The 26386-nt window shown below is 42.5% G+C and overlaps 1 protein-coding gene across 1 annotated transcript in view; it reads right to left on the bottom strand.

Annotated features, from left to right (window-relative positions):
- Window positions 1-26386, bottom strand: part of ryk (receptor like tyrosine kinase) — a 69392-nt gene that overhangs the window by 16833 nt on the left and 26173 nt on the right. Inside the window, 6 exon segments of the mRNA XM_034140925.1 lie at window positions 947-1018; window positions 1746-1832; window positions 16417-16542; window positions 19663-19746; window positions 24393-24493; window positions 26155-26296. Of these exon segments, the coding sequence (XP_033996816.1) occupies window positions 947-1018; window positions 1746-1832; window positions 16417-16542; window positions 19663-19746; window positions 24393-24493; window positions 26155-26296 (612 nt within the window).

Below are 26386 nucleotides of genomic sequence, written 5' to 3'. Positions count from 1 at the left end.
TCAACCTCTCTGTCAAGGTCAGGTTTAATGCAGTATGCTGCTTTGTTGCTTCTGTAGACACACTTTGTGCTCTTTCATTCCAGTAAAACTCCTCAGAAAACCATTAGAAAACCAGTATTCTGACCAATAAACAAAACAATTGACAAAACTTTGAACTATGAAATATATTAACTTTGGTGAGCTTCAGTGGGGTAATGCCATATAGGAGCTCCCTCACAAAATACCCAGGGGTTTAATTGGGTCGGGGCTGTCCGGGGCTAAGCCCCGGCACATAGGACGATGCTCTGACGTCATCACTCTCGCACATTTGTCATATTTTACAAAAAAACGATATATACTGTTAAGACTTTTCTCGTTCTTAATATAGACTATATTTTTGGGGTGACATGTGTTGACTTTACTTTAAAATAGCAGATCTCTGTGACCGGGATATCGTTTTTTTGGCTTAGTGACGTGTGTCTCTTCCTTGGAGGAGCAGCATCGCCCGGACTCCGCTGCTTAAACTTAAAATAAGAAGCAGCATTTTTACGGCGTGCTATGCATGGGGCCGCCTTGAGGGGGTTTTCCCGACAATGTCGTTGCAGTAATTAAGGGTGTTTCATTGTGTCGTTGCTGTGGACCTTCTTAATACCTTGGAAAATGCCGTTAATACTTTTTTAATACCTGTTAATAGCCTTCATTTTCGCTAAATTGATTTATCAACTTTTAAATACTTTTTAAGAGACCCCCGCGGACACCCTGGATCTGAAGCTGGTGCAGAAGTGTGGCCACTGTGTGGATAAAGTGAGGCTCTAACAGAAACACACATTGGGGGTTATGTTTTACTTATTTTTCATTGTCTTTCACATTTAATTATATTGTTAAAACCTTTGATATTTAAATGTTTTTAATTAAATTAAGTCAAATTTAACAAAAAGTTATTTAAAGATAGGAATTAGTTCCACTCACCTATGATGAAGTCCACGAAGCTTGCAACTTTCAGTCAACATCATGGTCACCTGCACTTCAGATGCATGATCTAAACAATTTGATCAGAAACAAAATCAGATTAAAAACTGGAGCAGAACTGGAGTGACCTATGCAGTAAAGAGTTCGTAGAACTGTCTGAACTCTTGGACCCCACGTAGTGTGTGAATTTGTATTTGTTTCCCTGCACACATTCCCCTGCCAACAGTCATTTGTAGTGGGAAACTTCAGAGGAACACAGAATTGTGCCAAACTCACTGCCGGACACATTTTAAATCTGTGTATGCAGCTTTGCCACCGCCTGGTACTTATGGAAGCAGTAATTGTTCTTTTCCCTAAGGCGCAATAAGGAGGAAGTAAAGACTTTAACAAAGCCAAGACTGGCATGAGGATATTGTTCCCTGACTGGTATCCACCCCTCCCTGAGTAAACATGAGAGAATGGAGAGGTCAGAAGGCAACTGGCAGAGAAATCTGACACATGCCGCTGACAAGAAACCTAAGCGTTCCCACATAAAGGATCTTTCACTGGCAAACGCTGCAGGCATGAGCGAGAAATATCATTCATTAACTTGAAACCTGTGTTACTGTTTACTCGAGAGCTAAGCGCGCTGTCCATTAGTCTCAGATCTTCAGCAATACATTCGTGTCTGGGCATTTCAGCAATCACTTTTCTAAACAACACACTCACACAGTGAATAGCACCTTAATATGAGACCAGGGAACTAACAACGCACATGGTGATATGTTCCCAATATTTTGCCAAAATGTGTGGCATACCTTTCACTGTCTTTACAAAGACCTGCTTTTCTTTACTGGAGTCCTTTTCATCCAGCAGCACGCCGTGGAAGATGCGGCCAAACGTGCCTGTCAAAGAAGAAACACGGGTTTTATTTAAGGGAAAAGGGCAGAAGAGACACAGAAGGAGGCACCACATTCAAAAACCAAAATGTCACCTCACTAACAGGTCGCCACGCATGACTGATCTGTGGACTGGTTAAATTGCTTTGTCTCATAAAAGGGATCGCACAGCTTTGGCTCTTGTCTCACTGACGAGAGCCAAAACAAGAGGGATTCAGTGAGCTGAGAGGACCTTTCATCACTAAGAAGGATTCAGAAATACACACGATGTGGAAAGGCCAAGTGAGCGCGTTCATCATCTCCTTTGTCTAAACTGTTGCTCCAGGACTTTACTGAGGTAAAATGCCATTTAAGAACATAAACCATCAACATAAACTTCCCAAAAAATCTGAGCCCTGAGGCTATCTGTGCCTGGTGTTTCAACAGGAGGAGAGACGGAGCACAACAACAGGGTTAGTGTTTAACCGCCTCCCTCCCTCCACCAGCTTCTCCGTAAAGCCTGTCTGGACCTGCTGCCTCCGAAAAACACAACCAGAGTTCAACAGCCTCGCAGACAGGGGCACTAAAAAAACAATATCAAAAAGAAAGTTTCCAGCTGTTGCACAAGGCAGTATCACGATGCGCCCTACAGGGTAAAGTACAAATTTAACAGCTGTCCATTTAAAAACACATTTGATAACCTCACCCATACAAAGGTTAAGAGAGCAAATAGAAGGACTAATAAACTGACATAGAACATATCCTAAAGAGCTGTTGATCAACCAGACGTAGAGCCACAGTGAGATAAAATAAAATGACTAATTGTGTTGATGGATGACTCAAACTCTTAAGCAAGCAGAGTGTGACTGAGTGACTGACAGCTCAGGCTGTTTAACAGGTATTTGGTAATAACTTAAGTATTTTTGTATTACTAACCTTTTACTCGTTGCTGTAATTAAAAGTCAGGGATCACCACAGTTATGACACTTCAGCCTAAGGGGAACATGAAGGTCCATCCAGTAGTTAGGGCCCTATTATTCTCATTTTCAGGTTTACATTGTATTTTACTGGCTCTACTGGTACATGTTTCCAAGCACCCTCTTTTCACCTTCCGTCTGAAACCAGAACCGGAAACTCCCTCTGGAGGGAACACAGGGATTTTATCCTTTGCAGACCATTTACAGTACATGCACAAAAACCTATATAACACACTATAGGAAAGGGAAACCTCTGTTTTTGAACAGCCAACAAGCACAGGGTTTTTTGAACAAAGACTAGTACTGCCCATGATGTCATTATTTTTAGAATGAAAGAGGGCCTTTAAGTGCCATTTAAAACCAAGACATCCACACTTTTCGCTCCCATTACATTGGAGTCACCCTTGGGTAACTATTACATAATTCACACACAGCAACATTAAACCCCAGTGTAGGCAAATCTCCAGAAAGTGAGTACAGTCTTGTCCAGCTCCATGAGGATTGATCGAGCCAAAACTATAGCCCAAACAGTGATGTTTATTTTTGGGACACAGCCAGGGAGAGAGATTTATAAACCTCACCGTCTAAGGCTTTCTGTCAATATGTAATAAGTCTCAGCAAGAACAAACTTCTGCTACTTCAGGTTCATAGCAAGGTTCCACTGACACTGATCTGATGAGGCATGAACAAAATGCAGCCTTCATGCCATCAGCCACGTCTCCATTGTCCTAAGCACACAGGTTAACGGGCAATATTCATGAATAGGAATATAAATATACCTTCTTGTAAGTTCTAATTCATTAGGCTACTGAAAATAAAATGTTTCTGTACAAAAGGGTAGCACAAAGATCCCACACAAGAGATCCTTATCAAACAAACACCATTACACATGTTGTAATACTCTAGCACCCGTTTCCAAACTGCCTCTGGGAGCCTGGATGTTTACAGCTCTCAGCTCTGCTGCGAGTGGAAGCTGTGCACATTATAAAATCTTAAAGATTGGAAGGCTCTTGTGAAAGTTAAGATTCAGGTATTAACCAAGCTGAAGGGGAAATCTTGCACTGAGCAAGATTACAACCCGACCTAAAACATTATCTGAGAATATATGTAAGAGTTTAATAGCTCTCCCCTCCCCTCCTATTTAAACACTTTTTCCTTCATAACGTAGTTGTGATAATGAGTGTTAAAGCCAGCACATCACTTCACTTTTTAATTTCACATGAGAATAGCTACCCTATATACTTTTGGCGCGTTCACACCGGAGTACTTTTCCCACAATAGTTCATCAGAACTACGATATATTTGCGTTCACACCAAAAAGCCCCCGGAACTAAATTAGTTCATCAGAACAATTTTTACCCGCTTTTCAGTCCCTGCTAGAGAGCAGGGACTTTCGTGGGAGAAAAAGGTTCATATGTCTGATTGGCTGGGCGGAATGCAAACCACGCCCCGTAAAACTTCCAAAAACGTTTGTGAAGCCGCCATTTTATTTGCTCGCATTAAAATCTCAACGCAGCGCACCAACGAAGAGATTACTTTTGTGAAAGCAGTTATTATAGCAACACTAAATAAATCATCGGAGCGGTGGAGTGATGAGGATGTGTCGGCTCTTCTGCCGATTTACTCGGAGGACGCGATCCAGAAGCTTCTACTGAAGGCAGTTTCCAACTGCAAAATGTAGGAGCGTTGTTCAGCAAAGTTAGCCGACCTGGGAACCGTCCACAGCGCAAAGTCATGCCGGGACGACGACGAAGGTAAAATAAACTACATGCACTGCACTGTTTTAATCTGCACAATACTGGTCTGAGATGTACTTTTATTTGCTCAGTAGATCGAGCTAGCAGTGGCGAGCCGTGAGCTTTATACCTAGGCCCTCTGACCCCCACCCCTTCCCTCGAAAAAAAAAAAAAAAAGAGTTATTACGTCACAGCGTATACTTCAGCGGAATATCAAAACAACGGCCCAGGGTGCAAAACACATCAATGACAGCGACCCTCTACCACACAAAACAACACCTGTGAACCCAATTTGTGTTCTTTGACATTGAAAATGATATTGCATTGTGTTTGTTACTTTCATTGCCGTTGTATGTCTTAAGTGTAATTTGGCATGCTTTTATTTTGAAGGCGAGTTCACGCTGTTGACAGGAAGTTGTTGTTGCTATGGAAACAAGAAAAGTTTCACAGCGGGCGGAATTGTCATAATGTCCGCGATAATAAAACCCACCCATTTAGAGGGAAGATATGATTGGTCAATTGTACTGTCATTTGACATTACTCTCTCGTTCAGTTACTATAGCGGGCCCTCTGTGAATCGCAGAGAGGGCCAGACGAGCTTCTTTCATGTAACCCCTACATTCAACAGAGAATGAACAGGCAGATTCGAAGGATTATTTCTTTGGAAATGTTATTTAAATACAATTAAATCAAGTTTTTCGAAAGTTTTTCGGTAAAACTAATGAAAAATATAACAAAAAAATATTAAAAAAATATATATTTAAAACAAATATTTTTTTTTTAATGTTTTTAAATATTATTTTTGGAATATATTAGGCCCTCACAGAGGGCCTAGAGGGCCCTGACGGCTCGCCACTGCGAGCTAGCCATGCTAGCTGAACTGGCTATCATAGCTCCAAGCTGGCTAACAACATCTAGCTAGCTAGCTAGCTATTCTCAGCCGCGCCCGCTATGAAAACGTTTTGACTTGTGAATAAGTGTGCAATGTTCTGTAATTTGCTTCACTAACTCATGGCACTAATCGTGTGTTTCAGGCGAGGTGTTTCTCTCTGGATTGGAAACTAGTGAGCTTTCCCCTCCGGGATAAAACGATAATATAACGTTAGCAATTAGCATGCTAGCTGGACATAATGCTACCTTTGTGGCTACACTGAATGAATAGAGAGGTAAAAAATAACTTACATTGTAGTTGCTATAAGTGTCATTTGCAACATTCAGTCTACATGTTAATGGTAAAAGCTTAAACAGTTGATTACCTGCATGCCACAAAGACTGATGTTCTAATATTTTGCACATTTAAGTAAAAATGTAATTGAAATTCAATTTATTTTTCCTTTTTTTTTTATTGATTGTTATAATTTTACTTAGCCATGTTATGTTAGATGTCAATCCACTTACACTGTAACTACTCTGGCCTTGAAAGAAGGTTACGCATCTAACTGATGTCCACTAATCCCTATAAAACAAAGTTCAAGCATACATTAAGCACAAAACAATAAATAAGGGCACTTTGATATTATTTGATCCTATCTTATCTTCTACTTTACACCTGCATTTTGTACACTGTCCCTGCCTGCACCATGTCCAATGTTGGACAATGTTGTCTCGTTATTGCGATTAAACTGATCTTGTATCTTGCTTATTTCTCCTTAGGAAAGCGGGCACGGGATGACAGCTTCCTTGACACCATCATGGCGATGGACTGCCGTGCCATGGTCAGCAAGGAGAATGAGGACCTGCGTGCCAAGGAGATGCACGACGAACGGCTGCTGCATTCACACAAGGCCCAGGAATCGGACAACCAGCTGTTCATGGTGATGCCGCACCATGCTGACTCGGCGGCGCGCCAGGTGGAGGTGTCGGCGCGCCAGGTGGAGCAACAAAATACCTTTCAGGCTGGGCTTCTGGCAGTGCTAAGCGAGCTGATTAAATCCAACAGGCCTTCAATAAAAAAATAAAGAAAAACTTGTCGTCGTTGATAAACTGTACAATGACTTGTTGGGAGGCGTGTGGTGCAGTGGACTGGTGCGTTGGTGTTTGGATCAGGGGAGCACAGGTTCAAACCCCACTGCAGTCAGCATGTTGTTGTGTCCCTGGGCAAGACACTTCACCCCAAATTGCCTACACCTGGGACAGTTAATTTTGTATTATTGTGATTATATATATGCCACTGTTATTAATACTGACACTTCACTTTGCACTAAGGTGTGTCTGCTGCTGAGCCTACCTATTATTGTTATTATATATATATATATATATGTTTTGATACTACTGACACTTTCTTTTATATTGAAAATGTTAACTTCTATTTACATTCAAACTTTTAACTTGTATTTACATGCATACAACACACCTGGGACAGCGTGATGCCGTTATTGATATTGTCTTGAGTGTGCAATAAAAGAGAACCTACATGGCGATTAAACAGATCCTGCATCTTGCTTATTTCTCCTCTGACACTTTATCTTTACAGTGACCTGTGTAGCATCCTATACATCACATGTAAGTGATTATTCTGATACCATCATGTTTCATCGGTTATAAACTGGCGAAGCTTTAATTATTGTGTCCCACCCCAAATATGTGGCTTTGAAAAAGATAATTTCATTGTATTTCAAAATGGCGTCCATCAACACAAGCACTATTTATTTATAGAAAGAGAAATGGTTAAGTTTGTAATTACCAGTGTTGTCAGTTCAATATTTTTAATTAATTATAGTAAGGGAACATCTTAGGAGTTAGTGTAGTGAGTTTCAGACCAGTGTAATAATTATTTGACCTAAAACTAAATGTTTTTATGAATGTCCTCTGAGGAGGACATGGGGATTTGCTAACTTTTTATTTCCCCCATTTTACACGACACAAATGGAGGCCACTATGGGCCAAAACTAACACGTAGGTTTCTGTAGGGTTCATGGCAGACGGATGCAGTTGCTCTCAGGAGGATATATAATAAAGGTGTGTTAACTGCTGAGCCTATTTACATTTTATTTTATTTTTTATTTATTCATTTATTTAACAGGGACAGTGCACATTAATGAACATTTCTGTAAATGTGCCAGAGTTAGCCAAGAGGCTATTTTTCATCTGTCGTCCCTGCATACGACACACCTGGCACAGTTTATTCATTTCACACAGGTTACGCAATCCATAGCGCGTGCATGTCGTCGTCCAATCCTTTTGTCAATCCTTCTTAACCGCCTTCGCTTCCGAATCAGCATTGCTATTGCATTTGACTGGTCGACGATCTGTATTTGTGTTTGCTTAAATAACTCAGACGAAGCTCATGTCTGAGGTCGGAAGGTAAACAGACGCCTCATATACAGCAGGTGGGCGTGGCAGTATACGCGGGAGGTTTTTCTTCTTCTTCTTCTCTCGGTTTTTTGGCGGATTGCAACTTTAAGGTGCATAGCGCCACCTACTGTACACTGTAAAAAAGGATTGGATCATTAAGTTATTGTAACTTTTGTCTTTAAGTTACTTTCACTTAATATATCAATTTATGCAATTTCTACTTAATTTCATAAGTTGTTATTATTTCAACTCAGCTCTGTAAGCCAGTTCAATGACCTCTACATTCTATGAAGTCAATTTGACTGAACAGTGTGAGTTGTGATGTGTAATGTTCTGGAACTTTCCATGGCCTCTTAACATGGCAGTAGTGATGACATATTCCTGCCCGGTGAAAATAGTCCCGGTCTCATAGTTGTTTTCATTAATTGAAGGCATTTAACAGGGACATGAGTTTTTTTTTTTTTTTACGATATAAACCACCGAGTTCGATTCGCCATTATCAAAACGAAAACTACGAAAAGCTAAGCGGCGGATGAATACGTTTTTGTAAAGCGATGTGACAGTGAGTGAACATGACCTACAGAGTAACGGGTAAGCACATCTTTTCGGCTGATGAACCACTGACGGACAGGCAAAGTGAGGTGAGTGGTTGCATATTTAATGGTTCAGGCAAAACGAAAAGTAGCTAAATGGAGTTAAATAAACACCTAACTGGTGTTTGAATGTTATAAAGAGATTTTATTTCAGGGCAGAGTGTTATGAAAATGTCAGTTAACCAAGCTAAACATTACAGGATTATGATTATCTAAACTTTTATTAAATAAATACGTTTCAAGCATTCTTACTCTTATTTATGACGATTTTAAAAGTTTGAATGGTAACTGCCTATGTTTGTAGCTTAATTTAGAGAGGTTTGTTTGTTCGTTCCAGTAATTAACCGTGTCCCGGCTCTGTTCGGCTAAATATTGAAGCTAAATTAACGTGTTTCGGTGAGGTGTGGTGTGTGTTAGTCGTGTCTTGGCTCTCTGTTCGGTCAAATATTAAAGCTACATTTGCGCGTTTCGGAGAGTTTATGTGTGTGTTCCTGCCAGTAATTAGCCGTGTCCCGGCTCGCTGTACGGCTAAATATTGAAGCTAAATTGGCAAGTTTCGGAGAGGTTGGTGTGTGTTTCCTGCCAGGTAGATTAGCCCGTGTCCCGGCTCTCTGTTCGGCTAAGAATTGTAGCTTGTTAGCACCCCTGCTATGGTTCTAGTACGTGGGGCCATGGCTTTGGAAATGGAAGTCATTTGGGTGGATAATTATAGGTGGACTTGAAGATTGGGGGGGTTTTTTGTTAGAGGCCGAGCAAGTTGTTAAAGTGGATTCCTATCCTTGCAACGTTTTTCTGGTTAGTCAATTCACGCTAAACCTGAGCCCAGATACAGAGGGGGTGCCTCGCGCAATTGAACGAGTAAAATGCTAATTGGTGTTCAGAAATTAGCATTTATAATTGTGGTACAAATGCTATGTTCCATCTTGAAATGGAGACAAATGTGTATTTCTAGCCTTTTTAGAAAATATTTGATAGAAAAGAAAGGAATATATTTAGTTTTTTATTGAAATATGGTGGCCCATAAACTTACATGTCGCACAAAATGCATTTCGTTCCTGTGGACTTGCACTGAAGCGTCTTAATATCAAGCTTGTTTCTAGCAGCGGGAACAGTCGGGTGCTCAAGGCCACTTAAAATGTTGATCTTTGATTGATGAGATTATTGTTATTTAATCTAATAAATTAATGGGATGTATGTAATTATAACACAGGGAAAGGTTACTGTTCACCCACAAGAATAAATAAGATGTACAATGGTTGTAATTGTTAGATATTTATATTATAATAAAATAAATAATATTTATACATGAACAATAATTTTTCCTAAACTTCTGCTTTCAGAGGTAGTCAAGTTATTACTAAAAAAAACAATAATAATCCACTGAATAGTCTATGGAAAATAAGTGCAAGCAAATAATCAACAATTACAACCATTGTACAATTTCTTTAAAGTTTGGTATAAAAAAAATAATTGTTTTTTCATTGATATATTTGGCATGCACGTAGACACAAAAATGTTCATGTGGATGCACACTACTACCTTTCCCTGTTATTATTACATGCATCCCATGAATGTATTAGATTGAATATGCCTCATCATATCTCATCAATCAAGATGAACATTTCAGTTGTTTATTTAATTAAAGGGGACCTATCATGCAAAATGCTCTTTTGTACGTCTTTTATACATGAATATGTGTCCCCGGTGTTCCAGGGAACTCACCAAGTGTCAGAAAACACAACCCTCTCTATTTTCCTCCATACCCAAATCTCTAAAAAAGGGGGCTGCAACGGATCTGATAAAAACTGATCCAGATTTGAACACTTCAATGACGTCACAGAAGTGGCGCTACGGCTATGGGCCAACTCTCCACCTATCAGGGGAATGTGGGGTTGGGCCACGGCCGGCCATTGCCGCTCGAAAGCGCTGGAGACGCTGTAGTACATATGCCAGGCCTGTAAGTGGCGCTGTAGTCTACCACAAAAGCAGCGAGAAGACTTCCCGCCCATAGTTACCATGGTTACCCTTCTGTTTATTCTCCGCTGTGGCTTTTTTTCTCCCTCCCGAGGCAAGCGTTTGCTCCCGCTGCTTTAATTCAATGCAATCCCTCCCCGTCGAGGCAAGCACTGTAATTCTCTCCGGTTAGTCCACCAGCAGATGACAAACACCCACCTCTCCGCCTCTTCCAAGGACGAGGGGACCGTGCGGCAGAGTTTCAGTTTCAGTTTCTTCGCCGGTCAAGATGTCCGTAAAGTTTAAATCTTCCGGACAAAATTAGAAAAGTGCCGGTCAAAGGTCTTCTTTGTTATTTATTGAGCTTTAAAACAAATGAATAACGACTCTATAGGCCTATAACATATAATAAAACACGGAGGACGGAGATCTTTTTTTCTCCCCCTCTTGACTTGATCAGAGCAGGGCTACCCTCTCCTGCAGGGGGGCGTGGTCAGCTGCAGCTCATAGAATCAGCCCAGTAGACAGCAAACAGCACATAGAGCGAAATGAGGCATGGCTAAAATGCATGATCTGTTTGGTATTTTGAAAACAGAAACGTATAAATATACCTTATATAGGTATGGCCCTACAATATATCATTTAAATATAGCATGATAGGTCCACCTTTAAATGAAGCACTGTTTAAGTCTTATCATATGAATTCAGGGATAATATTGTCATTGTGAAAGCCAAGGCTTGTAGTTTATGGGCAACGTAACTGTTGTAATTGTGTGGATCTTATTCTTTGTCATGTTCTCAATTCTTATTACTTTATTAAGGCCTGCTTCATAATGTACCTAAATGTGTGTTCTCTATTACAGGTACAGATTTGCGAAGATTTCTGTTTCGCTGCAACTGGATGAAGTGGACTTGTAAGTTGTGCAGGTTTTCCAGTTACAATGAGAAGGTAATTGTTAATCATTACAAAGAAAAGCATGGACGTGGAAGACCGGGTTTCTGCTGCATCTAAAAAATGCACAGTTGCACATGCATCTTGGAGACTGTTGGTAGAATATTTTCTATATGTCTGTGTCTCCTCAGATTCAGGCAGAGTTCCAGAGAATTGTCACTACGGACCTGCTTTCATCGTTTCTGGATGGACTTGATGGCCTGGCCCCAACATTGCTGGAGGTCTACAAAGGTGCATCCAGGACTGGAAAGAAGCCGGCACTAAAAGGCCTTTTGGACTGCCTTGAGAAAGATGTAATGGCGCGTTTCCACTACCAGCGCGGAGCACGGTTTAAGAGGGCTGTGACGTCAGCGGCCCGTCTTTGGTTGCGTTTCCACTTGGCCTAGTACCGGCCGGCGGGTCCTAATTCACAGTTTTTCTGGCCTCATAAAATCGCGGGTCTAGGGCCAGAGACAACGAGGCTGAGTCGGGCCTGAGTATGCTAAACTAGAGAGAGCATCGCTGGCAAGGGGGCTACAACTACAACAAGATGGACATATTTGACCGTGATTTAATTGTAATACACGTTTCAAAATGATGCCGAAGTAACAACATACTGATACCGGTTAGTAAAAACCATGAATTAATGCTTTGTCAAGTCTGCAGACAGACGGCAGGCGAAAAACCTTTTAAAATGCGTGTTTTCTAAATGGAGATTGGCTAAGCTAACGCAGTATATGCTCCGACCGTCCACACTCACAACAACGGCCTATACAGACATAATAAAGCAGCGACTGTATTCACCATGACACAGGCAGTCTGTGGTTTGTACTTGTTTAACTTTTGTCTAGTTTCTGAACATATATGAGGAGCTGTGAGCTCTGAGTGCTAACAGCTAACGGCTTGTGTTGTTTTTCTGGGGTTCTCTGAAGATCACGTCACGGCTGCGCCTACACTGCGTTACTATAGATACTACCCCAGTTCCTAAACTGTAATGGAAATGCGCCATAAAGTGAGCCAGTCCTAACGAGGCCCAGCCATACCGAGCGGGGCCGAGTAGTGGAAACGCGCCATTAGTGGAGATGCTGATGACCATAATTTAGCCACCATTTGTTTGCTACAAATGTTTTTATCCCACTGCATTTGTTGTCCTGCAGGACACAAATGAGAGGAGGAGGACTGCTGCTCTCTTGGGACTATCACACTACATGTCTGGCGAAAATCAGGCAAATGTCATCAGGATGTGTGATGTAAGATCATAACTTTCTTTAATTACTTTATGTAATTGTACATTTTAACATAAATCAACCCAAATCACCCTGTGCCCAAAGTTTCCTTCAAAAGTAATGTTTACAATTACCTTAATTTAAAGGGGACCTATCATGCAAAATGCACTTTTGTGCGTCTTTTATACATGAATATGTGTCCCCGGTGTTCCAGGGAACTCACCAAGTGTCAGAAAACACAACCCTCTCTATTTTCCTCCATATCCAAATCTCTAAAAAAGGGGCTGCAACGGATCTGATAAATACTGATTCAGATTTGAACACTGTCCTGACGTCAGTAAAGTGGCGCTACGGCTATTGGGCCAACTCTCCACCTATCAGGAGAATGTGGGGTTGGACCACGGCCGGCCAATGCCGCTCGAAAGCGCTGGAGACGCTGTAGTACATATGCCAGGCCTGTAAGTGGCGCTGTAGTCTGCCACAAAAGCAGCGAAGAAGACTTCCCGCGCATAGTTACCATGGTTACCCTTCTGTTTATTCTCCGCTGTGGCTTTTTTTCTCCCTCCCCGAGGCAAGCGTTTGCTCCTGCTGCTGTAATTCAATGCAATCCCTCCCCGTCGAGGCAAGCACTGTAATTCTCTCCGGTTAGTCCACCAGCAGATGACAAACACCCACCTCTCCGCCTCTTCCAAGAAACAAGGGGACCGTACGGCAGAGTTTCAGTTAGGTTTTTTTTCGCCGGTCAAGATGTCCGTTAAAGTTTAAATCTTCCGGACAAAATTAGAAAAGTGCCGGTCAAAGGTCTTCTTTGTTATTTATTGAGCTTTAAAACAAATGAATAACGACTCTATATAATAATATAATAAAACACGGAGGACGGAGATCTCTTTTTCTCCCCCTATTCTGACAGCCCAGCAGCTGATCAGAGCACGCTCCCCTCTCCTGCAGGGGGGCGTGGTCAGCTGCAGCTCTGTGCTGTACATGTAATAACTACAATCACATAAAAACACATTTCTATAATCACAATAAAAGACAATAAATTACAACAGATATTTATAAAAAAAATTAAAATTAAAATAAAAAAAAACACAGGGAAATGTCAGGAGTCATGCTCCGCTCAGACTAGAAGGCCAGGGAGAAGAAGTGTGTCTTAAGAGTATATTTAAAAACCCCTAGGGTCTGGGCCGACCTCACATGGAGGGGCAGAGTGTTCCAGAGCCTCGGGCCAGCTGCTGCGAAGGCTCGGTGCCCTCGGGTTTTGAGCCTGGTCTTGGGCACTATCAGCAACAGCTGGTCAGCAGACCTTAAAGCTCTGGCTGGGGTGTAGCGCTGGAGGAGTTCAGCTATATAGGCCGGAGCCAGCCCATTTAGTGCTTTAAAAACAAATAAAAGGAGTTTAAAATCAATTCGGAACCGAATTGGAAGCCAGTGCAGTGAGGCCAGAATTGGGGTGATGTGGTCACGCTTTTTGTGGCCAGTGAGTAGATGTGCAGCTGCGTTTTGGACTAGCTGCAGGCGTTTAATTGACGCCTGGTCCATACCCACGTACAGAGCGTTGCAGTAGTCCAACCTCGAGGTAACAAAGGCATTAATAACCCTTTCCAGGTCCTCAAACGATAAAAACGACTTGGTCTTGGCCAATAGTCGTATTTAAAAAAAAGCAGGTTTTGACTACGCTGCTGACCTGCTTATCGAATTTAAAAGCGCTATTGAAGGTCACTCCAAGTTTCGTGACAGAGGGGAGGATATTATTTTTGAGGGAGCCCAGAACATCAACCTGGGAGGCTAGAGGTTGGGGTCCAAAAAAGATAACCTCAGTCTTGCTCTCATTGAGGTTGAGGACATTTTGGCTCAGCCAGGATTTGATCTCTGCTAAGCAGTCCATCAATAGCTGTAATGAGTTTACATTTGAATTGAGTGGCAGATAGATCTGTACATCGTCGGCGTAGCGGTGGAAGGGGATGTTGTGTTTTGTGAGAATTTAACCTAGGGGCAGTATGTACAGTAGAAAAAGGATGGGGCCCAAAATCGAGCCTTGGGGAACCCCACAGGTAAGAGGGGCTATGGCTGAGGAGAAGGCACCTAGCTGCACTGAGAAGCTACGGTCTGTCAGGTAGGACCTGAACCATGCAAGGGCAGAGCCTGTGATGCCAGCGGACTGTTCAAGCCGTGACAACAGGATGCTATGGTCCACAGTGTCGAAGGCAGCTGTCAGGTCTAACAGCACCAAGACAGCTGGGCTACCTGAGTCGGCGGCTAGGAGCAGATCATTAAAAACTCTTAAAAGAGCTGTTTCAGTACTGTGCATGGGTTTGAAGCAAGACTGAAACTTTTCATGGATTCCATGCATGGTTAAAAAAGACTGCAGCTGGGCGTAGACTACTCGCTCCAGGGCTTTTGATAAAAAAGGTAGCTGGGAGATGGGCCTAAAATCTGCGAGAATGGAAGGGTCGAGATTTTTCTTTTTAAGTAGTGGCTGCACCACGGCATGTTTGAAGGCAGCTGGGACACATCCTGAGCTAAGAGAGGTATTTATAAGTAATAAAATACTTGCTCCCACTTGGGGGGGGGGGGAGTCGATTTACGGTTGCCAGATGTAGGTTTGGGCAGCAATATCAACTCCAGTGAGGGTCTGAGGTGGAGGAGAGCTTGGCGATCGTAAACGAGCAGAGCAGAGACATTCTGACAAACATAAAACAAAAACAGGACAGCTAAAGTTAGAGAGCTGAGGGAGCGGCGAGCCGACACAGGCGCCATCTTGAATCACGTGACTCTCCTTCCACTTTATATACTTTATATACTTTATATAGGTATGGCCCTACAATATATTGTTCAAATATAGCATGATAGGTCCACTTTAAACAAACGTAACATGAAACGTTAGCCTAATCCAAAATGCTCTACTACGACGTACCTTTCATGTGGCTCGTCAGCGCAGACTCGCGCATCGTGATCGCATCTATCACTCTCATCAGAATGCCCAGGTTACACGTAAAAAAAACACTTGCAGGTCACGCGCATAGTGCGGGAAGGACGGAGCGGAGCTGTTTTATGTAGTAGCGAAGCAATTAAGCTTGTTCCGACTTCTTTATTTTCTTTTAATCTAAAAAGCGAACTATTCAGTCAGACAGCAATTTATTGTAAAAGTAAAGCATTTACAATTTCAAGCACTTTGTCCCAAATCCAAGCACCATTCCCAAAATCCAAGCAATTTTCAAACCTTGAAAACACCACATTCAATTTCAAGCATTTTCAAGGATTTCCAGCACCCGTACGAACCCTGATTCATATATACACACATTCTATAAATACATTTCCCTGTTTATTATACATTAAATTATTCCAGGAAAGAAGAAGCATGGCAAGTTAAAAAATGATGCTTCAAATTCCTTCTCATTCAGCATTAATAGAATTGATTTCAGCCAACACTGTTCTGATGCTGGTCTCATTACTCCGCATCTTTTTTGTTCTTTGCATTTTTGAGGAATTGTTTTATAATAATTATTGCATTTTTTGTATTGGGAAAAACCACTGCACAATGGCATAGGTCCTTTGTTTCTATTTTACTCAAACATTTTTTTTAATGCATCATAAGATAAATATGAAGTCTCTGATCTCTGTATTAGGGGCGAAACATGAGTAACTATATAATGTTATAACTATAATGTGTTTGGTGATAACCTATGTTATTGTTACAGCCATCAAAAACCTCTCCACAAATGTTGCCTCTAAACCACAACTCTGCCCACGACACAATATGTGAGAAGCATCTCTTCAAAGACAATTTGTGTTCCCCTTTTCAGTGACTTTCTAGAGAAACTGTTCGTTCTGAAGAATACATAAGTGGGAGATTTTTAGTGGAAAGAAAGAAAGAGGAAATGGGAACAAGAGAGACAAATACCTTCATGCAACACGTCTCGTAATGTGACTCTCTCCCTTGAGATAGCGATGTCTTTCACTTTAGCTTTGGCCTCCATCAGAGTAACACTCCTCAGGTCATTCTTCTCAATGCGGAGCGATGGGTAACCTATGCAGAGGGGAAAACACAGACATGACCCAAATGTAAACAAAGCAATTTAAAATTATTTGACCGTTTTTTTTATCCTGGATTAACACTGGAACACAACCTGGGGAACGTCTGCTTCACATACCTGTTGACACATTTCATACTACAAGAAACATTTCTTCTAAAACAACCAGAATCCCCAGTTTAAATTCTTTGAACTCAACTAATTACAAGAAACAGAATCAGCAGGACATGTACCCCGCACATGTTGCATCAAAGCAACTTCATGCAAAGTCCTTTATTACAGCACCTCCATTACATAACCTCCCTGTGTACTCCGTCAGTAGCTGCTGGCTTACTGAGGTAAAGTGAGGTAGGCTTTAAGAAACACATAAACACAACGTTTATCTGCACACATACGGAAAAAAAGTGAATGAGTATCAAACAAGTCCGTGGTTAGAGCAGACTCAGCTAGGCTGAACTGTGAACAGCTACTGGACAGACTGTAGATACAAACAAGACAAGAGAAGATGGAAAACTCTCGAGCGACAAACAACACGTTTTATGCTTGATATAGAAGCATCTAAATCCAGACCTCATCTGGGTTCAAAGATGCAGACATTGCAACATACATTATACTTTGAATAAAAGTTTAAACCTGCTGTAGGGGGCAAACTGTATAGTAACACACCACAGGTCAATGCTGCCCCCTGCTGTTTAGATGTGAACTATTTTTTGTTTACAATAAATGATAAATACAGTAATTACAAACCTGTAAGATACTGCATAGAGCAATAAGTACAATTACTAACACTATGAAAACTAATACCTGCATATATGGGGGACTATACAGTTATTGTGATAGAGGCTGGTTATATACACGGAACCAAAACAAATTAAACAAAATCTGAACACTGCCTAATCCGTACTACATAACTGCACTTTATAGTATGTCCTTTATGCAGTTAAGCTAAAACAAAAAATATATATAAACTGAAAACCATTTTATACTAACAGACAAGGACACCATCCTTATGAATCCCACAGTTAGCGTGTTAGCCTTTTTGGCTGCCTATCCCAGCTATGATCACATTGTGGATACAGGGTTTACATGAGCACATAGAAAATTGTTTATATACAGTATCTTCCCTGTATACATGGTAATACTAGTATTCTGGTAAGGCTAGCGAAGTTGTGCATTGATGTTTAAAAGCTACAAGAAACATTAAAACTACACAGTACATTCATTACCACCTGACAAATTAACTACTAATCTATTCTGTGATTGGATCCTGAACTTCCTGACGGGCAGACCCCAGGCAGTGCGGGTGGGAAACATCACATCCTCCACCCTGATCCTCAACACCGGTGCCCCTTAAGGCTGCGTGCTCAGCCCTCTCCTCTACTCCCTGTTCACTCACGACTGCGTGGCCACACACAGCTCCAACACCATCGTGAAGTTTGCTGACGACACGACCGTCATCGGCCAGATCACCGACGGCGACGAGACGGCCTACAGAGAGGAGGTCGAAAACCTGACATCTTGGTGCCAGGATAACAACCTCCATCTCAACATCAGCAAAACCAAGGAGCTGATAGTGGATTACAGGAAGCAGCAGAGAGAGGGACACGCCCCCATCGCCATCAATGGGACTACGGTGGAGAGAGTCAGCAGCTTCAGGTTCCTCTGTGTCCACATCACTGAGGACCTGACATGGACTCTTCACACAAACACCATCACCAAAGAGAGCATCCTGACCTTCTACAGGTGCACCATAGAGAGCATCCTGACCTTCTACAGGTGCACCATAGAGAACATCCTGACCTTCTACAGGTGCACCATAGAGAGTATCCTGACCTTCTACAGGTGATAGAGAGCATCCTGACCTTCTACAGGTGCACCATAGAGAGGATCCTGACCTTCTACAGGTGCACCATAGAGAGTATCCTGACCTTCTACAGGTGATAGAGAGCATCCTGACCTTCTACAGGTGCACCATAGAGAGGATCCTGAACTTCTACAGGTGATAGAGAGCATCCTGACCTTCTACAGGTGCACCATAGAGAGCATCCTGACCTTCTACAGGTGCACCATAGAGAGCATCCTGACCTTCTACAGGTGCACTCTACACCCAGCGGCTCAGGAAGAAAGCCCTCAGGATTATCAAAGACCCCCATCACCCCAGCCACAAACTGTTCTGTCTGCTGCCGTCTGGCAGGCGGTACCGCAGCATCAGGACTAAAACCACCAGACTCAGCTTCACAGCTTCATCCCACAGGCCATAAGACTGTTAAACACCTGAACTAAGAACATCCATAACATTCACCGGTTTGCATCTTGCCAATTATTTATCTAATATATCATATTCCATTTACTTGTATATAAACTCTTCTTGCACTATTTCTATTTTATTTGTATTTACATTTTTGCACATCTCAAAACATTCTCTTGCACTATTTTATCTGTTTTATTTGTTTTATGTCCTATATATATTCATGTTGCACTGTTGGAGGAGCCTGTGACTTACATTTTTCATTGCCATATCTACACTGTAGCTAGTGTGCACATGACAATAAAGCCGTGAATCTTGAATTCTGTCCAGTCGCCCAGAGAGTGTACCATAACATCTCACTGTCCCTGCCTCAAGGCCCCCTGATGAAAGCATTGGCAGTATAACAAGATGTGTGTGTGTAGCAACATTCAATGAAAAATACAGGAAAAAATGGACTCACTGGGAAGTGAGATCCAAAATCAACCCTAAAATAACCACTAATCCATAAAGGTGCCGCCGTGGAGATTTAAACAGATCTCTGATATAAAATAAGGCTGAAACCAGAAAGATCAGCATGTTTTACCTTAAGAAATGACTGAAACAATGAACTGTTCCACAACATAATTCTGTGGACTGATTTATTGATTAGTAGAATATTATTCCAGCACTAGTTGATGGGGCACTATGAATGTTAGTAGGAAGCAGGTGAAATGAGTGGGGGGTCAGAGGTACTGTATTAAATCAAACATTGTGAAGTTCAGAAAACTATGGACAAAACATGGTTAAAGTGTTCATAATGTTTTTATGTGCACATGACGACATCATGGTTAGAGTCTTAAGTCGTCTCTGCAGCTTCACCGGAACTTACTTTTGGTTTCATGAGGGGGAGCACCGGGGTTTTGGAAGGAGGAGGCAGCAAGCTGGAGAATGGGTGCAGAACCAGGGTGATTGTCTGATGGCAGGAGGGGGGGGGGGGGGGGGAGAGAGAGTGAGAAAGAGGTGATTTAATGGATAGCTCGCTCAAATCACAACATGACCCGAGTGAATGTATGGATGTTTACTGTAGTACACCTTCAGATCTCACACACACACACACACCACACACACACACACACACACACACCACACACACCACACACCACACACACACACACACACACACAACACACACACACACACACACACACACACACACACACACACACACACACACACCACACACACACACACCACACACACACACACACACACACACACACACACCACACACACACACACACACACCACACACACACACACACACACACACCACACACACCACACACACACACACACACACACACACACACACACACCACACACACACACACACCACACACACACACACACACCACACACACACACACACACACACACACACACACACACACACACACACACTTTAACTAAATGCACAGGAGGTGAGCTGTGGGTGTGTATCCACAAGAGGGCGGTGAAGGATCGCCTACTGAATGGTATCAAATATCATGAATAACACTGACAACTTGCCAAAGGGTCTGGGCAAAGTCCTGTGACAATCTGAGGAAGATGGATCTATGTGGCTGCAGCAGAGTAACCTGACACTAAACGTGCCAAAACTCACCTGTTCAGATCAGCCTCCTCACTGTAGTGCTCCATGTTCCCTCTTATTGTCCTGGCCCCCCTCACTTGGGTCTGCCTACTCTGCCTCTTTTATGTTCACCTTGCTTATGTTTTTTGTCTGGTTCTACAGTTTTTTACTTTTTGTTTTGAATATCTTGTGAAATGTAAGGTGACCTTTGGTGTTATGAAAGGCACCTTCAAATAAAATGTATTATTATTATTATTATTATTATACCTTACCAGTATTAAGATTAGTAGCTCTAAATTCATTTTTAGGGTGTTTGAAGGATGGCTAATAAAAACATTCAGTCTGGTAGCAGTTGCCTTTATGCTCCCAAGAAATAGTCCCGCACACAAAGACAAATAGCTGATTTATTTGACAAAATAGACAAACAAGACACAAACAATAAGATGTCTTTTTATGTGCTGGACAATATTCCCTTGGACATATGAACGCTGCGTCAATTTGAAGGAAGTTATGGATCCAATAAATGTGTCTTTTTTTCATGAATTCAACTTCCTTTATTAAATCAAATCAAATCAAATCAAGTTTTATTTATATAGCACATTTTTAAATGATTTTTGGTCGAGCCAAAGTGCTGTACATATAATAAAAAATACCCTACAGTAAAGACACTTTACAGCAAATACAACAGCACAGTGTGTGCAGAATATCAGTATGAGAAAACGACACCCTCTGTCCTTAGACCCTCACATCGTACAAGGAAAAACTTCCGGAGAAAAACCCACAGTTTAAAGGGAAAAATGGGAGAAACCTCAGGGAGAGTTAAATATAACTTGTTAGTGTATGCGTCCATTTGTGTGCAAGTGGGAGAGCAAACCACAGTGAAAATGTTTTTGAAAGGCTAAACGCAAAAAAATATGGAATTAAAAAGAAGAGAATGTAGTAAGATAAAAATCTACTTTTTATCAATACTTTTGGACTTCTGGATGCTCTGCAGCTTTGGAACGTCTGAATCTCACAAGTCAGAAACATTCCTACACAGACATCACTGGAATCTAACTCTACAAGTAGTAAAATACTAATATTGTTAGTGAAGCCCGATCTTATTCTGCAACTGTGCAGAAATACTAGCTTCAAACAGAAACCAAAAGCTGTACAGCATCCAACTGTTCATTCAGAGTTTGAATGACAACGTTCTGAATAAAGCTTTGAACTTTTGTGTGCAGCCATATTAATTCAAGTTATACATTACAGAGTTACTAATAATCATAATGGGTGCCAGCCAAGCCACCTAACACCCCCACCAACCACTTAATAAGAACTGTGCTGGCGGACGAGTGCTACAGTGAGATTCACTTTCTGTCTGGCAAAAGGAGAATTTTTCTACTACGGTTCAATGTAATAACGTAACCAGATGAGTTATTACAGCGCCCGGTATCATTTGACACAAATTTGTATCATACAGATGCAGGACTTGCACACGCCTGTTATCTAACAGACAGGTCCGCACGCACTCTCCAGCCGAAACTCTCTCGCTTAATGCGCAGTGCAGATTCGGTAATGAATAAAAAAATAAGCATTCGTTCACAAACTAAATCAGGAGACCTTTAAAGTTTTACGTTCACATCAAAGTATCAGTAGGCTACGTGTATGAAAAACGGTTATGTGCAGAAACAATGCATGCGATAGTCCACCTTCTCTTCCCTTCCCTCTCTAACACACACGGCAAGTGCAGCAGCAGTCCTCAGCCGCGTTCACACCGCATACTTTGCAGTACTTAGTGCCGGCACTTAGTGCCCCGGCACTTATTACCCCAGGGCACTAAGTACCAATCGCGTTCACACCGGAGTACTTTTCCCTGAGGGAAGATTACGCAAATGAGCCGCTGACGTCACTTCGTCTTCTTCTGCTTTGGGTTTACTGGCAGGCAGCAAACAACTTCACGGCGTATACTGCCGCCCGAAGTCCCCGGCCGGAAGTCCCCGGAGTTGGGGACTGGCTTCAGGGAGTCCCAGCAGCTTCTACTGAAGCCTTCCGAGTAAATCGCCAGAACGCCGACACCTCCTCATCACTCCACCGCTCCCATGTTTTTTTTTGTGTTGCCATAAGTTAGTCTCTGTCCGTTGGTGCGCGGGGCTAATGCTAATGCTAATAATGCTAATGCCACAAATACAATGGCGGCTTCACAAAACTTTTCAGAGTTTTACGGGGCGTGGTTTGCAATTCGCCCAGCCAATCAGAGCTGGGGCACTTTTTTCCCCCAGGATAGTACCACCTCTCTAGCAGGCACTAAAAATGGGGGTAAAAGTTCCCGGCACTAAGTACTCTTTTTGGTGTGAACGCAACATAAGGGGTACTAACGGAACTAAAGGGGAAAAGTACGGGGAAAAGTACGGGGAAAAGTACTCCGGTGTGAACGCGGCTCTCGTCTCTGTTGCTAATGTTGCTACTTGCTATGGGCGGTGATGACAGTACGAAGTTGATGCTATTTGATTGGAGTGAAGCCAGAGGGCGAGTGGCTTCCCTTGGCATGGCCCTGACTAATCACAGGTTGGCAGGGGCATGACGGTAGCCTCATCTGATTGGTCAATCCCTCAATTTTCTTTTAAGCAAGGGATGACAATTTCGGCTGGCCTCCTCTCGACCATAGGCGCTTTCACACCGCAGTACTTTTCCCACAAAGGTTCATGAGAACTTAGTTCATGAGAACTCTTTAGTTCTCATGAACTAAGTACAGATCGCGTTCACACCGGAATAAGTCCCTGGGGGAGGATTAGGCAAATGAAGCCGCTGACGTCACTTCTTCTTCTTCTGCTTTGGGTTTACTGGCAGGCCGCAAACAACTTCACGGCGTATACCGCCACCCGAAGTCCCTGGCCGGAAGTCCCCGGAGTTAGGGACTGGCTTCAGTAGAAGCTGCTGGGACTCCCAGCAGCTTCTACTGAAGCCTTCAGAGTAAATCGCCAGAACGCTGACACCTCCTCATCTCTACCGCTCCCATGTTTTCTTTTGTGTTGCCATAAGTTAGTCTCTCTGCGTTTCTGCGCTGGGCTAATGCTAATAATGCTAATGCGAGGATAATAAAATGGCGGCTTCACAAAACTTTTTGGGAGTGGTTTGCAATCCGCCCAGCCAATCAGACATAGGAACCTTTTTCTCCCACGAAAGTCCCTGCTCTCTAGCAGGGACGGAAAACTGACGGAAAAGGGGGTAAAAAGGTTCTCATGAAATCATTTGAGTTCCGGCTCTTTTTGGTGTGAACGCGACATTTCGGAACTATATCGGAACTAAAGTGGGAAAAGTACTGCGGTGTGAACGCGCCTCATGACATGATATACAAATATACTGTTTCACCATAACATCTAGAGGGGCGCTGTTTCACTCTTTGTAAAATACTCAATGAGAATGGGGGAGAGATGGCAGCAACACACAGCACAGAAGAATTACCGAAACTAAATGAAGGGTTTTTTTTATTTATTAAAATGATAACTACAGTCCAGAAAAACCTGGCCTCCAGGAGAAAACGCCACTGGTTCTGAGGTAGGAGACGATGAATATTTAGACTTAGCTCTTACTTAAACTTTGCTACTGTACGTCTGTTTTTCCCACTATGTTTTAATTTTACATCAACTCCAATAGAAGACTACTTGGCTTCCCTTACGGCTCCACAGTTGGCCTGACACTTAGCTCTGAGAACATCAGTCACACAGTAATAGGTCACAAGGGTGTTAGCAACCAAAGGACAGAGAACATCACTGCAGGAACTCTGCTCTTCATTACAGTCTTATGATGCTAGTTAAGCTATTTAGGTCATCACAGTAGATTATTGCATTTGGAAAAACATGCACACATGGATGCCAGGGTAAGAAGAGAAGAAAACAACTATGGCAGACTGAATGTACTCCATGTTAGTTTGATTACCACAAACATGTTTGGAGTGATGCTGCATCTTGTTACTATTTGCCTTTAGAAGAAAGAGTAAAATGCCTTACTGGTGACGGGGGCTGCGTTGTTGGGGGTGTCCGCCCTCAGGTACTGTGTGGTCTGTGTGGACGGCTGAGACAGGCCCTGCGAGCTCCCACTGTCACTCACACTGAACACACAGAAGAAGAGGAGAAGTTATCCAGAGGCACCAGGATTGTGTTTCAACAGTAACTGGTAAACGCATTACTAAATGAAAATCCTTCCCATGTTCTGAGTAACAAGCTAGTTTCAAATCCAGTGATTTCAAAAGTGAACATCACAACAAAACATGAATATAAGCTTGTGAATGAGTCATTTCAGAAAAGAAGGCTGTAGAGTTCACAACAAGATAATATTCTTGTATACCACAAGGATCACATCATGCAATGTGATCAAATCAGACCACTTTGGCAAAACAACATTACGGCAACTAACTTTAGAGAGATTTCCATGGAAAAGAAGAAAACAGTCCCACTGTCCCGATGGCTAACCTCTAAGAATGAATAAGGGGACAACAGGGGGAGGATGTGCTGATCTAATTCACAGCTGATCACCTGCAGAGCTGCCTGCAGCCACCTGGAGTGGAGATTACAGGAATCGAACAGCGTGGAAACTTAAAGTGGACCTATCATGCTATATTTAAATTATATATTGTAGGGCCATACCTATATAAGGTATATTTATACGTTTCTGTTTTCAAAATACCAAACAGATCATGCATTTTAGCCATGCCTCATTTCGCTCTATTTGCTGTTCTCCAGCACTGTTTTTGCAAGGGGCAGATTCTGTGAGCTGCAGCTGACCACGGAGGAGAGGGGAGCCGCTCTGATCAAGTCAGAAGAGGGGGAGAAAAATAGATCTCCGTCCTCCGTGTTTTATTATAGCCTTTTATTATATAGAGTCGTTATTCATTTGTTTTAAAGCTCAATAAATAACAAAGAAGACCTTTGACCGGCACTTTTCTAATTTTGTCCGGAAGATTTAAACTTTAACGGACATCTTGACCGGCGAAAGAAAACCTAACTGAAACTGAAACTCTGCCGCACAGTCCCCTCGTTCCTTGGAAGAGGCGGAGAGGTGGGTGTTTGTCATCTGCTGGTGGACTAACCGGAGAGAATTACAGTGCTTGCCTCGACGGGGAGGGATTGCATTGAATTAAAGCAGCGGGAGCAAACGCTTGCCTCGGGGAGGGAGAAAAAAAGCCACAGCGGAGAATAAACAGAAGGGTAACCATGGTAACTATGCGCGGGAAGTCTTCTTCGCTGCTTTTGTGGCAGACTACAGCGCCACTTACAGGCCTGGCATATGTACTACAGCGTCTCCAGCGCTTTCGAGCGGCAATGGCCGGCCGTGGCCCAACCCCACATTCCCCTGATAGGTGGAGAGTTGGCCCAATAGCCGTAGCGCCACTTCTGTGACGACATAGAAGTGTTCAAATCTGGATCAGTTTTTATCAGATCCGTTGCAGCCCCTTTTTTAGAGATTTGGATATGGAGGAAAATAGAGAGGGTTGTGTTTTCTGATACTTGGTGAGTTCCCTGGAACACCGGGGACACATATTCATGTATAAAAGACGTACAAAAGTGCATTTTGCATGATAGGTCCCCTTTAAGTGCGGCTTTAACGCGATATCATTCTTTTTGAGGAGATTATCTATTTTTGTTTGTCTTTGAACAGCAGAATTCTGCAGAAAAAACTGACATAAGTTCAGCGGGTGACAGATACGAGGCTGTAAATCTGCCGCTTCTTATCAGCTGCAGTTTAATACGTGTACAAACGAAAGAAACAGACCTGTCCTCCATCTCCACCCTCTTCATGCTGTGCAGGTGCAGGATGGCCAGGATGATGGCCACTAGGAAGATCACAATGCAGCAGACGCTCACACTGATGTAGAACACCTGGGTGGAGGTGGTGGGGGCGGTCACACCATCTACTGATGACAACAAGCCACACATTATAAATCAGAATAGTGATGCAACAAACAATTCATTTAATTATCATTCAAACCTTTTATTTATAAATG

This window comes from Trematomus bernacchii, unplaced genomic scaffold (genome assembly GCF_902827165.1).
Source record: "Trematomus bernacchii unplaced genomic scaffold, fTreBer1.1, whole genome shotgun sequence".
Taxonomy (NCBI): Eukaryota; Metazoa; Chordata; class Actinopteri; order Perciformes; family Nototheniidae; genus Trematomus; species Trematomus bernacchii.
This window is presented reverse-complemented; position numbering and strand designations above follow the sequence as displayed.